Source organism: Chrysochloris asiatica, unplaced genomic scaffold (assembly GCF_000296735.1).
Source record: "Chrysochloris asiatica unplaced genomic scaffold, ChrAsi1.0 scaffold00283, whole genome shotgun sequence".
Classification (NCBI taxonomy): domain Eukaryota; kingdom Metazoa; phylum Chordata; class Mammalia; order Afrosoricida; family Chrysochloridae; genus Chrysochloris; species Chrysochloris asiatica.
This window is the reverse complement of record NW_006408801.1, coordinates 2605622-2621014: the sequence shown is the minus strand read 5'-3', so window position 1 is coordinate 2621014 and position 15393 is coordinate 2605622. Positions and strand designations below refer to the sequence as shown.

At 51.1% G+C, this 15393-nt stretch overlaps 1 protein-coding gene across 3 annotated transcripts in view; it reads left to right on the top strand.

Annotated features, from left to right (window-relative positions):
* The first annotated feature begins 5992 nt into the window (after positions 1-5992).
* Positions 5993-15393, top strand: part of MBP (myelin basic protein) — a 24878-nt gene continuing 15477 nt past the window's right edge. For 2 of the 3 annotated variants that reach the window (XM_006874540.1, XM_006874539.1), the window contains exons 1-2: positions 6044-6220; positions 13082-13159. In XM_006874540.1, coding sequence (XP_006874602.1) covers positions 6044-6220; positions 13082-13159 — 255 coding nt within the window. Of the gene's footprint in view, positions 6221-13081; positions 13160-15393 lie in introns of all 3 variants that reach the window. The other variant, XM_006874541.1, reaches the window with a different exon arrangement.

Sequence of the window (15393 nt, the reverse complement as noted above, 5' to 3'; positions counted from 1 at the left end):
CTGGCGGTGTGTTGCAGAATGAAAGGAAAACCAGGCAGTGTCTGGTCTTGGTGCCTATGAGAACGTGAAGGGGTTAGGGGGTTAAGGGCCCTATGCTGCAATGCCTGTATGGCCCATCCCTCAGTGTGTGTGAGGGGGACCAGGATGAGGAGACCAGCAATGATACTACACTTGGTTCTTAAATAGCAGGACCCCTCCCCCCCCACCACACACACACACTCATGGTTCTGGTTCCAGAAACCAGTCCTTGGGACTTGACACCACATCTACGGATGACTCATACTCACTAATACCACCTGCTCCTAAACGGACCATGTGTCCCCCACCCCAGTAATCTGGGGACATCTCAGCAGGAAGATTGAGGTGTGTGTGTGTGTGTGTGTGTGTGTGTGTGTGTGTGTGTGTTGTTACATTTTCTTGCCCTGGTAGAATCTGATCAACAATCAAATGCTTATAAGCACATAACCTGTTAGGAATGGACCAGACTTTTCACCAGTTACATAATGGCTACTCTTTCCGTAAAGTTGTCCACATGAGAAGTCTGTCTTGGGTTTTAGTTGGCTTTAGGTGATGTTAGTTTATGGCTGCAGACTGCAATTTTCCCCAACAAAAAACGGTGCCCATTCCAAGATGCTGGCTCGGCATTGTGCTTCTTATGTGAAGCTACTTTCAGGACACAGACGCCCCTCTTTGTACCTCACAAAAGACTGCATTCAGGGACACAAAGCCCAACTGTTGTAAAAATATTAGTATTCAGATGCTCTTGTGTTTTGTTAATCCATTTAATTATGTACAATATAGGTATTGTTTCCAGCCTGCATTTGCACCAACTTATATGAGCCCAGGACGTAAAAGGCAGCTAGAAAATCAGACCCTGTATTTCTTGCTTTAGCAACCTATAAACAAGCATGGTATCCCCCCTAAAAGAACGATGGCTTTACGTTGGCCCCCGTGTTTTTATGCTGCTTTGGCAAACACGGCGCCGTAGTGATGCATTTAATAGCTATGGGTAAGTTGTGTCTCATGTAGCTGGATGGAATCCGTGGGGGTAGAGCGATCGTCGGCCCTGTCTTTACAGGCTGGCCTTGGTTTGGGTGACAAATGTCGAAGCCTTGTGACCTGTGTTAGCTCCATTAACAGCTGTACCCACTACGGTAAACATGACCAGGAGCAAGTGACTCCTGACCTCCTACTGTTTGCCTTATCCGTTGCCATGGGCAACCATGTGTGATGCATGACAGGGTACAGCCATCCGCTCTGGCGACCCATGTCATTCCCGGGTGGAATGGTTTTTGGAAAAAGAGTTTGGAATCAGCTTTGCTTTGTTTTGCTATATATAGTTGTTGTTTTGTTTTTCTGTATATATTTGTGTCCTGGACTACAGGAGTCCTGAAGTGATGCTCTAAGATAAGCACTGGACTGCTAACCACAAGGTCAATGGTTTAAACCCACCAGGCGGTCCTCAGAAACCCTGTACAGGGTCGCTATGAATCGGAACCGACTGGACGACACTTTACAACAATATATTTGAACCACCACTCTACAGTTCAAATCACCTTTCAGTCTAGTGCTTATCTATAGTGCATCAGACTATAGGCATCTACAGACATCTGCACGCACTTATAGACACTCACACTTATCTGTGTGTACAGGGAGACTGGGCGGGAGGAGATGTGGCGTTACAGTGGGTAAAGGGTTGGATTGCTAACTGAAAATTCAGCAGCTGAGCCCATCAACTGCTCCGTGGAAGAAAAGCGGGCAGTCTGCTTCCATACAGATGGAGCCTCAGGAACCCTACGGGGGGATTCGGCCATCCTAAAGGGTCAATATGAGTCACCTTGCCAGCCATGAATATATATTTATACAAAGGGGTAAATAATAAGTGGAGGGGCTTCTAGAAGTTCATGGAAAAATGGATTTGAAAGATAATGAAATTTTTCCATGAACATGCACAACCGTGTCATTTTGAAACGGTGGCGTCCTTTACGCGATGACTGGATTGCCCGTCGTTTCCGAGACAGGTGTCTAGTACTGAAGAGTAGCGTGTGTGTCCACACTGTCGAGTGGTGTCTCTGTGGCTGTGCCGTCCCTCCCCTCTATGGTACAATGAGCAGATGTGCTGGAGGCAGCAGGATTAGCTGCTCCCCGTTGGACTAGGTGTGAGGAATGCAGCTTCACCCTGGAGAATCTAAGGGCGGTGTCAGAACCTAACAAGGGTGGTCCCACCTGTGGAGCCATGAAAGAAGAGGCTTGTCTGGGGCTCACTAGGGGTGGCAGCCCCCCCCCCCCAAGGGAAAGAGGGTAGTGAGCGCACTAATCCAGGGAGGAAAGAGTGAGGACGGGCGGTTAGGTTGGGCGCGGGGAGGGTTGTGGGGGGGAAGACTGTGGGGTCTCCCATAGGTTAGACAGCAAGAGCCAAGTGTGTGAGCTGCTGGCAGAGGAGGCAACAGGAACAAGGCAAGAGGAGATACCAGTTTGATGGGAAACCCATGGGAGACAGCTTGAACTTGAGGAGCATACGGTTGGTCCCAGGGGAGACCTCCACAGGGGTCATCAGTTCATGTAGAGTTAAAGAGGTGGGCTCCCCAGGGCTGGAGCCATAGGCAACTCAGGGACAGGAGAGGCGGGGAGGACCAAAGAGAAGATGTAGCCGCAGAGAACCCAGATGGACCAAGGGACACCAGTAGGTGTCCACCAGGTTCCTGAGCAAGGTCCCCTCCCCTGCTGCCCAGCACCACCTCCATCTTCTGCTCCCCAAATGTGTTCTCTGCCGTCTGCCCCACAGTGTGCCTTGGACTCCCAACCGCCGCTACTCTCAGCCCACACCCCCTCCTCCCTCTGCCCCCCCAATGTTCTTTGGTCCCACTCTGCCTCCACCCTCAGCCACTCAATGTATCATCAGCCTCCAACATGCCTTGGGCCCACTCCCCCTCTGCCCTCTGTCCCCCAGTGTGCCCTTAGACCCACACCCTTCTCCCTCAGTCCCCTTGTCCCTGCTCCCTGCAACATGCCCCAATGCCTGCACCCCCTCCGCCCTCAATGTGTTCTCAGTCCCACACCGTGTCTGCTCCCCAACAGGCCCTCAGCCCCACAGCCCCCCGGCCCTCTCCCTGGACCCCTAAGCTCTGCGACCCCACTGTGTGGGTTGCAGGGAAGGAACGCAGAATTGGTCTTTGTCCATCCGCTTTCCCTGCCCCAAGACCCCTGCCACCCCAGGGGTTTCAGAGCGGAGTCTCTGGCCCTGAGGCCCCCACGGCCCCCAGCTCATGGGCTGCACTTCCAGCTCCACGGCCACACAGTGGCCTCAGCACAGCCTGGAGAAACAGAACACAGGTGGGGGGCCGAGGTGCAGGTGGGGACCCAGAAGGACTGTACTGATTGCAGACAAGAACGACATGGGGCTCTCTGTGCAAGGACTCCCTGTTACTTTGTCCCCAAATTCCAGAAAGGCAGATCACTTCAGTTCCTCAAAGAGACCTTCCTCCTAGCATGTGTGTGTGTGTGTGTGTGTGTGTGTGTGTATCTACACTACCACTTCTACAGTTGGTTTAACAGCCTGAAAGCCCCTAACTTCAGAGATTTCTCTGGATAAAGATGCCTCGAAGGTCCTTTTATTGGGATGGAAGCCCAAGGCAACCGTCCCTCATCAGGTGGTTTAGCCGCTATTAGCTGTTGACCAAGGTCCCCAAGGAAGGCTGTGAGAGCAGCTGCCGCCACAGTGCTGGCTTCACCCTGCTCCGGGAGTGTGTGTCTGCCCACTGCCTGGTTTTCTCCCTCTCATCACCTGATGGGATACGATGTGCTTTCATGGTCCCCCACTAGAGTACAAGTGCATGAGGACCGGGACCAGCATTGGTCACCTCTGTAGTCCAGATAGCTAAAACAGTGTTTACACTCATCAAGTGCTCAGTAAATCACTGCTGATCAATGGGTGGGTGGGTGCATGGATAGGCATGTGGACTAGTGGGCAGCTGGCTGATAGTGGATAGATGGATGGATATAGAGGTGGTGGGTGGGTAGTGGGGAGATAGATGAGTAGATGGGTGGATGCATAGATGGATGGATGGATGGATGGTGAATGGATGGATGGATGGATGGATGGATGGTGAATGGATGGATGGATGGATGGATGGATGGATGGTGAATGGATGGTGAATGGATGGATGGATGGATGGATGGATGGATGGATGGATGGATGGTGAATGGATGGATGGATGGATGGATGGATGGATGGATGGATGGATGGATAGGTGGGTGAATAAAGGGATGAGTGAATGAAACAGTGGGTGAGTACATGGGTGAGTGGAAGGATAGATGAGGGGTGGGTGAGCAGGAGGGTGATGATGGATCGATAGAAGGGTAGATGAGTAGGTGGGTGGGGGGCTATGTAGTTGGCTGGCTGGCTACCTGCGTGGGTTCATGGGTGGATGGCAGTATTACAGAAAATTGTGAGCAAATCCACATTTTCCCAGATAAGTCTGAAGAGCAAAGAGGTGTTCATTGAACCCTAAATTGCTATAACCTCAGAGTAAAGTGGGCATATTGCCGTTCTGAGAGAAAGGCGGCATTTGGTGGAAGCTAGAAAGGGGGTAGTGGGAAGAACAGGTAACAGCCCCTCCCCCCATTTCTTTGTTTGCTGCTCACAGGGCACAAGCCAAGTTCAAACGTCCTGAACAAGTGATTCTCCAGGACAAAGGCATCTTGTGGCATTGAAAGACTTCTTAATGCCCCTTTAAGGCACGAATTTCAAAACAATGTGGGACATTTCAATTTTCACCAAAAACTCTAAAAACACCTTTTGTCAAATAAGTGCTCCCCACACATGTAACCCAAGTCCTGGTGTGGTGCCGAGGGTTAAAGCGCTGGACTGTAAGGTCGGCTTGAACCTCAAGGTCGGTGGTTAGCTGCACCTCAGAAATTTATACCGGGTTGCTATGAATTGGAACCGACTCAACAGCACTTAACAACAACAACAACACATTTAATCAGAGTCCGGGTGTGGCGCTGCAGAATAAGCACTGTTGGTGGCACTGTGGTTAGCAGTCCAGTGCTTATCCTACAGCCATTTCCTGGAAACCCTATGTGGGGCTGTCATGACTCAGAACCAACTTGACAGCACTTAACAACAACAACGACAACAAGCACCTTTAGCTTGTGCACCACAGACTTTTTGGTAATAAATGTGCTGACTCGGTGCCTGCCCTCCCAGACTCCCAAGGGCAGCAAGTCTCGCTTTCATGGGTAGCTGTATGTGCTGAAGCCATTTCATCTGGAACCCAGTGCTGCTGGTCCAGGTGACAATCTCGAGGCTTTAAATAAGCTCTGGTTCAAACCCACCAGCTGCTCCTCAGAAACCCTACCAAGGTCGCTGTGAGTCCTAATCGACTCTATGGCACGCACCTAACAACAACAACACTGTGGCACTGAGGGTTATAGGTGGGACTGCTAACCACAGTTCAGCCCCAGCAGCTATTCCACAGGAGAAAGATGAGGCGTTCTGCTCCTGAAAAGATTCACAGTCTCAGAAACCCTGTGCAGGGATGCTCTGAGTGGGAACCGGTTCGGTGGCAGTGAGTTTTTTAAGAGACCATGGAAACAGGCCGCTGATTTGGTTTTAGGATTTTCTATGGGAAAGCAGGACTCCAGCCAGGGTGCCCATCTCAGGTTAGTATCTACTGGAGGCAGGGTAGGCAGTGAGGTTGCTGGGCCCTGGGGTAAGGAGAACGCAGCATTGTTCCGGGCTGCCCGCACAGGGCAGTATTCATGACTTCCCTTGTTGTTTGCAGGAGAGGCAGATGTGAAACTGTACAATGGGACCCCCTCTCAGAACACAGCGGTGACAGACCCCAGTCGCACAGCGGACCCAAAGAATGCCTGGCCAGCAGCCAGCCCAGCTGACCCAGCCAGCCGCCCCCACTTGGTCCGCCTCTTTTCCCGAGATGCTCCGGGCAGAGAGGACAACACCTTCAAAGACAGGTCCTCGGAGTCTGAAGAGCTGAGGACCATCCAAGAGGATAGCAGTAGCGGCGAGGGCGTGGATGCCATGGCTTCACAGAAGCGACCCTCCCAGAGGCACGGATCAAAGTACCTGGCCACAGCAAGTACCATGGACCATGCCAGACATGGCTTCCTCCCGAGACACAGGGACACGGGCTTCTTCGACTCGCTGGGGCGGTTCTTTGCCGGTGACAGGGCTGTGCCTAAGAGGGGCTCCGGCAAGGTGAGCGCTCAGGAGTAGGGGTGGCAGCCCGTTAGGAAACCGCAGTAGGTGGGATGTAGTTCCGTGCCTTCCCCTGGGCTGCAGATGTCCTTGTTGGACAGGGTGTCCTGGTTCCCCGGGAGTGGACCTGGCTCTTCTCACAGTGTTTCCACCTGACTCATAGCCTCACTGGTCCCAACAAGGGACTGCGGTCAGAAGGTCTTGATGGCTGTGGACCAGGCAGGTCCAGTGCCACCTCCCTGGGCCCCCTGCACCCTGGCCCCCCCGTATCTGCTGCCCACCCTGTTTGCTGCCATTGTGCTGCATGCTGCTTTTTTGAAATCGCACCGTGGAGTCGGACGGGGACTTTTGAACAAACTTGGAGTCTGAGCGTCTGTGTTGTCTGAGCTGTGTGGTGGGAGGGGTGTGGAATCCAGGACCCCGTCCAGAATCTAAATGTTATCGTTTTATTCTAATGCTCATTTGAATACAGACCCTGCGCTTATGTTATTTAAAGGTACAACGCCTGTAGATTAAAATGTCTGGCAAGAAAGCACGCGCCTACTGTATTTCAGTCTCCAGACGTGCCTGTCTGCACTGGATGGATAATCTCGTGGCTGATGCTCCACTGGGGGCTCATCAGCCTGGCCCAGAACAGACTGGCACATGCTTCTCGGGGGCTGGGAGACAGGCTAATTCTGAAGAGAGGGTTTTTCCCAATGCTCCCCAGCTTATGCTGTGCTCTCCCCACACGCATCCCAAGCAGTTTCTCTCCGGCTGTGGACTGTTTTATTCTGAAAGGTCTTTGGGAACGGGAGAGGCTTTTCAATCGAGTGTGTGCTTTCGTCATAGCAACAAGCAAGCCCAGGGGCATTTTTGGAGTTGTGTCTAGCGTTTCTAAAATGAGCTTTAAATTGTTCTTTAAATCATTGCAATTCTTGTAAACTGCTGGCAGCCATAACCTGGCTGAAGATGAGCGTGCCCGGTGTCTGGTTAGTCCATCAGAGACAGGTGATGGCACTAGGCACCTTTGCCACATCTGCCCCAGGTAGACACCAGGCAGACACCGTCACTCCTGGCGTGTCTGCAAACGTGGGATGTCTGCATTTGTAGGCGTTTTTGTCTTACTTTCCTGCAGTTACCCCACACACACAAACCCCGGAATCTTGCTTACCTGGCTAATTTCAGCTACAGGTCCCCAGCAGGTGTCAGGGAGGCTTGCCACACCCAGCTTTGAAACCTTCCTGTAGTCTGTGTGATTCAGGGATGGGGGAAGGTGTATTTATCTACAACATTCTGGAGAGCCCCAGTGTGCTGACAGTTTCAGGTGAATGAAATTGGGACAGCCTGACCATCAATCCGGTTGTGGCTGACCTCAAAACGGAAAGTAGCCACCCCATATCTGTGCCCAGCGTGTTCACAGAATGGACCTTCTCTGAACAGAGCCACTCAGCGCCCTCCCCTCTCCAAGAATCACACAGCTCACTAGGTGCCATGTGTCAAAGCCGCCCACGGGTCCCCGGAATGCGCTAGTTACAATCCCGCTGTGTGTGGCTCAGGCTTGACATTCACAGAAAGTGCAATCGAAATTCCTCGTGGAGGCATATTCCTTTCAGGACCCTGAGAGAAAATGCACACAGAGAGAAAACCCGCTTTGTTGTGAGAGAAAAGAAAGGGGCCGTGTTGTTTGCCCCTGGGGCAGGTTGGCCAGCCCCTGGAATGTATGTCGGGGCAGGCAGTGGGGGCGGTGGGGACAAGGCGTCTCTCTCGAGGTGCCACCCTTCACGGTCCCGAGTCGTCAGACACGCAGGCCCCTGTGCAGTTCCTGTGTAGGCAGCCTCAGTACCAAGCACTTTGTTAACTGCTCTTTCCTTTGGGTCTACAAGAGCTGGGGTTCTCTGACAGCCAGGCAAGCTCCCCAGTGACAGGCAAGGCTAGTCTGACGTAAGGAGGCAAGGGGAGCATGCTCTTTTTCTCCAATTGTTATCAGAGGTTTCCGTCCTGAAAAGCTGACTTCTAGAAGGAGGAGATGGTCTGAGGTGTCTTTCTCTGGTTGTTTCTTACTGAGATCTGCCCACGTGTAACCTGCTGTTCCCACCCTCCAAGCACCAGCTTCCACTCTGATCTAACTCCTCTGCCCATTGGGGGGATGTTTGGGGTCAGAGCAGTCAGTGTCTGTCCTTTCATGCTATGGGGCATAGTCTTGTAACTTAAGCAGAATGTTCTGTACCCTGGTTTGATTTGGTTTTTTATTGCATTCTAATTTCATTAAACATGCTAGTCCTACAGTAATCTAATTTTTCATGGTTCATTTGATATCCTAATTTTCTGAATGTGTTCTGTAATCCTATGGGGAAGTGTAAGATGACAAGCAAGGCACAGGAGGGCAGGCTGGCAGGGCACTCGGATGTGTGGGTCTGTCCCCAAATCCGGGAGGATGGGGCCACTGGTGAGCCCTTCACACCACACAGTGGCAGATGAGACGCACACACTCATTCCAGCCCAGGAGATGGAGAGAGAGAGAGCAGCAGTACTTGAGCACGCACTGAGCTCCTTTGAGATCTGTTTGCATGGGGCCACATTGACAACAGCAACTCAGAAGGCTGTCCAGGAAGCTTACGGGGGGCAGTACGTTTATGCTAAGGTGGGAGAACGTGCTAATTCCCTCCATGAGTAAGAGTCCCCGTTACCAGAATGCCAGAAGAATTGGTAGGACTCAGCTACCATGACTGAACATATTGATCAAAGAATCTGTGGAAGAGTCTAGATCAAAGTGGAGGAATGCAAAACAGAATTGAAATGCAGACTTTCTAGAACCATGGAGGCTGGATGAACCCCTAAAGTTATTGCCCTGAGATCATCTGTAAAACTTAAATTAATAATATATCCAGAAGTCTTTGTGATATCAAACCATCTTTTAGCTTAAATAATAAAGCATGTCTGGCTTCAGCATTGTGCTCATTTAAGATCGCAGCAAATTGAAAGATTGGATTGGAACCTTTAGGAGCCATCATTTCATGTTCATGGGGAGAAAAGACTCAGAAAAGGAAGAGGAGAATGGCTGTACAAGTTGAAGAACGATGTTCTGCTGTGCGGTCTCAGAAGCCAATCAAAAATACAATGATTTTTACTGAAGGAAAGAGTACAGCGGCATATACAGGTCCACCGTGAGTCTCAGCATGAATCTATGTGGCCGTGAGCCTCCTCCCTCCCTCGCCCCCCACACATACACACACTTAGTGCCTTGGTTTACCAGGAGATTTGCTCAGAGATCCATAAAGGAAATACAAACATGGCGGGCGTATTTTTCCCACCCAAACAATGAACGTTGAAGAATTCTTACTGCAGTCCCTCTAAGGGTCATGACCCTGATCAATTGTTGATTACCCATTGGAGCTGTCCTGAGCTGGCCAGCTTCTACTGTGTCCTTCAGCTTTCTCAGTCGTTGACCATGGTCCACGTTCTTCAAAGAGCTGCTAGTCCAGTGAGGGTTTGAGTTCTTGTTGGGCAACGGTTTTATTTGTAAATTACGTGTGTATATACAGTGTCATCTGCTCCTGGTATTTCAGTTGGCTTTTTGTCTTGAACTATTCCCTTACATATGTGTATATATATGTTTCTACCCTTCATGATTTATTAAACTATCTCACAGACCAGGCCCGGTGTGCTGACTGTGGGCGAACTTTTCTAAGTTCTGTGTTTTGACATCACCACACAAATGTGTTGTGTGGTTGGTAATTTCATGACTTTGTAAACTTGAAGGTCTGGGAACACCTTGCACACAGGAAGGTCCCTGTGTCTCATGTGTCTTCCTTTATGCACAAAGACAGGTGACTTGTGGATGGACAGACTCTTCTTGGTCTTGTCCTGCTGGGGGGCTTTGGGTGTTTGGTCACAAATCACTTCCCTGTAGACAGGGGAAATGCGGGCACTCACTACGAGGGAGTTTCAAAACAGTCATGGGAAAATGGAGCGACTTCTGAAATCTTTCTTGTGTAATCTCTTTCTTGATTGGCATGTCTGGGATACAGTTGGCTCAACAAATACTTGTTGAATTAACGAGCAGACGAGAGTGACTCCTTTCTCTGTCCTTCCTAAGAATATCAGAGTCACACTAGAGGGGCTGGAGTTAGCCCTAGACTGGTTCTCCTTAAGAATGCATTGAGTTTACAGATTCAGAGTCCTGGGATTCTTTGGAAATTAAAAATTAGACATGAAAGCAAAGACCATTGGACTGATTTCGATGTCGTCCACCACCCATTGGTACACATCCTTTGTCCCAAAGTAGCTGCATTTCAGACCATTTTCACTGGAAGTGTTTACTGCCCCCATCATCTGCTCTCCTCAGTGGAATTCGCTGTTTGCTAACAGACACTTCTGGTTGGTGGGTGAAGATCTCAACCTGGTTGGTGGGTGAAGAGCTGAACTTGGCATCATGGGAGATCATTGTCAGAAAATCAAAGTCATCAACACATCTCACTTGGACGTTCTTCCAGAACTGTCGACGGTTTTTATCAAACCTGGATTTAATACCCTGCCTTAGAATCCTGCTTCTTTGTGTCTATCACCATGTTCTTAATTAAATGCTCTCAGATCCTCAAAGTCATACAAGATATAAGAAGGAATAAATACGCTTTTCTGACGGAGCCCCATGAATGAAGACTTACCACACACGATTCTTAGGAGGCTGCTTGTGAATTTTGTCTCCCACCTTCGCTCACCGAGTTACAGAATTGCTTCTTTTCTGGATCTTACATGGAAACAATTTTGCTTTTCTGATCAGACATGCGCACCTCCTCTGTGGTCTGTCACAGATGATGAACCAAAATGTGTCCCTCTCTTTCTGCCACTGTTTAGGGTGGGGGACAGGCTGTGCCCCAATGGGTCCCCTGTATGTTAGAGTAACCGGCTGCACCCCACCTCCAACCATTTTTCCAAGAACGTTGGACAGCGGAATAGGAGGCTGAACAGAAACCTGAACATGTCATGGAATCCAGACTTTCTGGATTCAGGGAGGCTGTATGAACCTGAGATGATCTTTAGACCTTAAACCAAAAATATCTCATGAAGTTTTCTTAAAACCCAACAGTGGTGTTGTTGTTAAGGGTTGTCGATCTCGACTCTGACTCATAGTAACCTTGTGTAGCATTTCTGAAGGGTACATGGTGGGTTTGAACTGCTGACCTTGTGGTTCACAGTCCAGTGCTGATCCTACAGTGCCACACCAGGAGTCGACAATGGTTTAGCTTAAGTGTTAAATGACTGTTTCTTTAAAAATGTCTGCTTTGAGCTTTGTGTTTTGTAAGAACTTCCCATGTGGGATCAAATCGCCAGTTTGAAAGTTCATAGGAGCTTTGGGGGCAATGAGTTCGTGGGCGGGGAGCAGGAGGAGGAGGGTGGCTGCACATTTGGAACAAGGTCCCCCGTGCCACTGAGTGGCAGATGTTGGCGCTGTTGCATCGGTGCGTGTTTTGCTGTGTATATTCTCAACAACTATAAAAAATAAAATAATTTTTTTTTAAAAAGGAAGGGGCATTGTATTAAATAAGGGAAAATAGGAAACTTTTCTTTACCTTTCCAGCCTGTTTATGACATTGGAGGGTGTCACTGTTTGGGGGGACAACCACGCCTACAGATACTGACACACACTTGAAAATACTCAGGACTCTTAGTGTCCTAGGGACTCAGTACTGTGATTCAGTTCTCTGCATTTACCGTGTGTCTCTGCCAACACACAGAACCCTCTCTTGCTGATGGCAGATTTGCCTTGGCACATTCACACGGCAGGACTGTTGATAGAGTGCACTAATCTATCAGCACCCTTGGGCAGGACCCGCTGCTGATCTGTACAAAGGCCCCGCTCACCAACAGCCCACACGGGCACCTCTGGAAACCCTCAGAGGGATTCCCACTCCCGACCACTCCCCTAAGGCTTCTGTCTCCTCTCTTAGAGCCATTTTGCTCAAATACAGTCAGGCCTTGGCAACATTGTGAGTTTGGTTCCCAGCACGAGTAGAAGTGATGCTCCGCCTGCCCTATGGCTGATCAAGTGTGCGTGAGAGAGCCCGACATGGGGCAGAGACACTGAGCACAGCAGCTGGAAACTGGGCTCCTCACAGAGCTCCCTGGACTTCCTCTGCAGGAGAAACACCAGGATGCCTGCTCCTGTGAAGATTGGGTCTCGGAAGCCCTAGGGAGCAGTCCTGCTCTGTCCCGCGGGCTCACTGTAGTCTTGCTCAGGGTCGGAACCGGCTTGCCAGCACAGGTTTGAGACTGTTTTCTCAGCCTGGTGCCTGCAGGTTGATGGCTCGGTGAGGAATAGGGAGAGAGTGCTAACGTGGGAGCAGAGACTCTGGGGGGCTTCACAGCAGCGTCCCTGACACCAGGCCGTGGCGCCTGCCCTAGCCATCACCGACAAGGAGGAACAGCTCCGGAACTGGTTGGAGTGCTCCATTGCTATTAATTTTTCCCTAAATTCTGCGGAAACGTGTAAGCCAGTGATGACACCACCCACGGTGCCGGCCCACAGAACCCCCACGCCACAGGGGACTTGACCACTTGTAAATCCAACTGAGAAGCGAAGGCATTTGCTGTACAACATACAAAGTGCAAACGTATCCATTTCATTTTAGACTCCAGAGGCCATTTCAGTGCCCCTCCCACCACGTGGAAAGTGCCTCCTGTTCTTAGACATCCTCCGTGACTGGCTGGTGACATTTTACGAAATGCGGTCACCCTACTTTGGTGCCAGCGTGTGGCCCCCACGCCACATCCGGGTCTGCTTGTGTCAGGTCCACCCTAGGGCCTCGCTGTCCCCACCGTCCACCTGTCTCTCTGCCCAGGCCTGGGCCCCACTCACCGGCCGCTCTGTGTCCCCAGCAGGTACCCTGGCTAAAGCAGGGCAGGAGTTCTGTGCCCACTTCTCCCCAGAGCCCACCGGGGCTGTGCAGCTTGTACAAGGTAAGGCGCCTGTGGGCTCTCTGTCCTGGTGCTCAGATGGTAGACATCTACCGAGGGGGGGCAGTACTGTGGGGCACGCATGTGTCCAGAGTGGAGGGACCTCCGTCAGGAGTGTCAGAGCTTCGGCACACCAGGTGAGGCTCGTCCTAGAGAGGACATTCAGAGCAAACCACCATAGAGGGACGGAGACAACCCGCTGTGAGTCACCGGGATGGGACGTGGGGGTGGGCTGAGACCAGGTGATTCCCATCGGGGTGACGGAGGTGCGTCCCTTCTACGACCTTTGCCGATGGCAGACCTCGTGGGTTGGTTTTCCAGACAAGTTCAGCCCAAGACCTCGGTCTTCCCATGTTGGCGTCTTTGTTGGAGACCTGTGCCCAGCAGACATGTACCATCCACTGGTGCTCAGCCAGTGTCCCTGGTGGTGAAAGATGGTAAATGAGCCCGTGCTCACCAAAAGTTAGGGGTTCATAGAAGGGCCTGGTGAGCCACTTCCAAAGAAACTTCAACCACTCAACCCTCGATGGAGCTCCACTCTGACACGCGTCAGGATTGTTGGGAAGTGGCTTCTTCTTAAAACCCAATAAAACTTAAACCCACTGCCATCGGGCCGTTTCCAGTTCACAGCAACCCTGCAGAGCAGAGTAGAGCTGGCCCAGAGGGTTTCTGAGATGGTCTTCAGGGAAGCAGACTGCCCCAGCTTCTGGTGAGTCTGAACACCGATGTCTAACCCACTGCACCACCAGGCTCCTTGGTTAAGTGTTGTTGTTCAGTGCCAACTCATAGGGTTTCCCAGCAGCAGCTTGTGGGTTTGAACCACCAACCTTGTGGTTAGCAGTCCAGTGCTGATCCTACAGAGCCACACCAGGACTCCTGGTTAAGTATTAGTGAAGTATCAGTTGAGTTAAACTCACAAAACAAGGAGAGCTTTTGGACCAGCTCCAAACCCTTAGCCCTCTTGCCTGATGCCCACCGTGGACTGAAGACTGGATTCCTGACCCTCCTCTGAGAGCAGGTGAGTACCCGGTTGGGGGGGGGCCGTCGAGGAAAGCCCGAGCCTCATGCACCAGCTCTGGGAGACCAGCCAGCCCCCTCGGCACCTGGAAAAAAGGCTGTGCGCTCGGGGTGAAGGTCACAAGGTACTGCACATCCAACACTGAACTGGACACTGGTGTGGGAGAGGCCACGTCCACCAGCCCAGTGGGCTCTCCCAGCGTCTCGCACTGGTGGGAGATGCAGACAGGAAGGAGCTCGGTACCTGAGGATGAGGAGTCAGCAGATGAGGCCGGGACGGCATGCTTATTCAGGGGGTTCAAGTGTCTCCTGATTCCACAGCAAACACACCTAACAGCCACTGGTTCGTGAGACCTCCCTGGGGTCCGGGTGTCCTGAAGGGTACAGGCCACATCTGAGTGTTCTGCAGGGAGCAGGGGGCGCTTCTCAGTGGGAGCACGAAGCAGCCCCCGTCACCTCACCCCACACAACACAGTGCTTGAGAGTGGGCCACTCCTGGAAGTGGAGACCCCCAAGCCCCAGGCCAGATGGGGCGGGGGAGGCCAGAGGGAGCAGTTCACATAACACGCAGAATCCCACAGTGAGTGCGTGAGTGCAGGCCGTGTTTGTGAACACGTGTGAGTGCAGGGTACATGAGTGTGAACATGTGTGCAGGGTATGTAAATGTGTGTGTTGTGACAACAGTGTGTGAGTGTATGTATGAGGTATGTGTAGTGTGTGTGTATTGTGTGAGGTGTGTGTATGTGTTGTGTTGTGAGGTGTGTGTGAGGTATGTGTGTGTGGTGTGTCTAATGTGTGGTGTGTATAGTGTGTGTGTGTGAGGTGTGTGTATGTGTGTGTGTAGTGTGTATGAGGTGTGTGTATGTGTAGTGTATGTAAGTGTATGTGAGGTGTGTGTAGTGTGTGTGAGGTGTGTGAGTGTACTGTGTGTGTATGTGTGTATGTGTTGTGTGTGTGAGGTATGTTTATGTGTAGTGTGTGTGTGTGTTGTGTGTGAGGTGTGTGTAGTATGTTTGTGTGTTGTATGTGTGCAATGTGTGTGAGGTGTGTGTGTGTGAGGTGTGTAATGTGTGTGTGGTGTGTGTGTGAGGTATGTTTATGTGTAGTATGTGTATGTTGTGTGTGTGAGGTGTACGTATGTGTTGTGTTTGTGTGGTGTGTGTAGTATGAGTGTTGTGTGTGTAGTGTGTGCAGTTTGTGTGTGAGGTGTGTGTATGTGT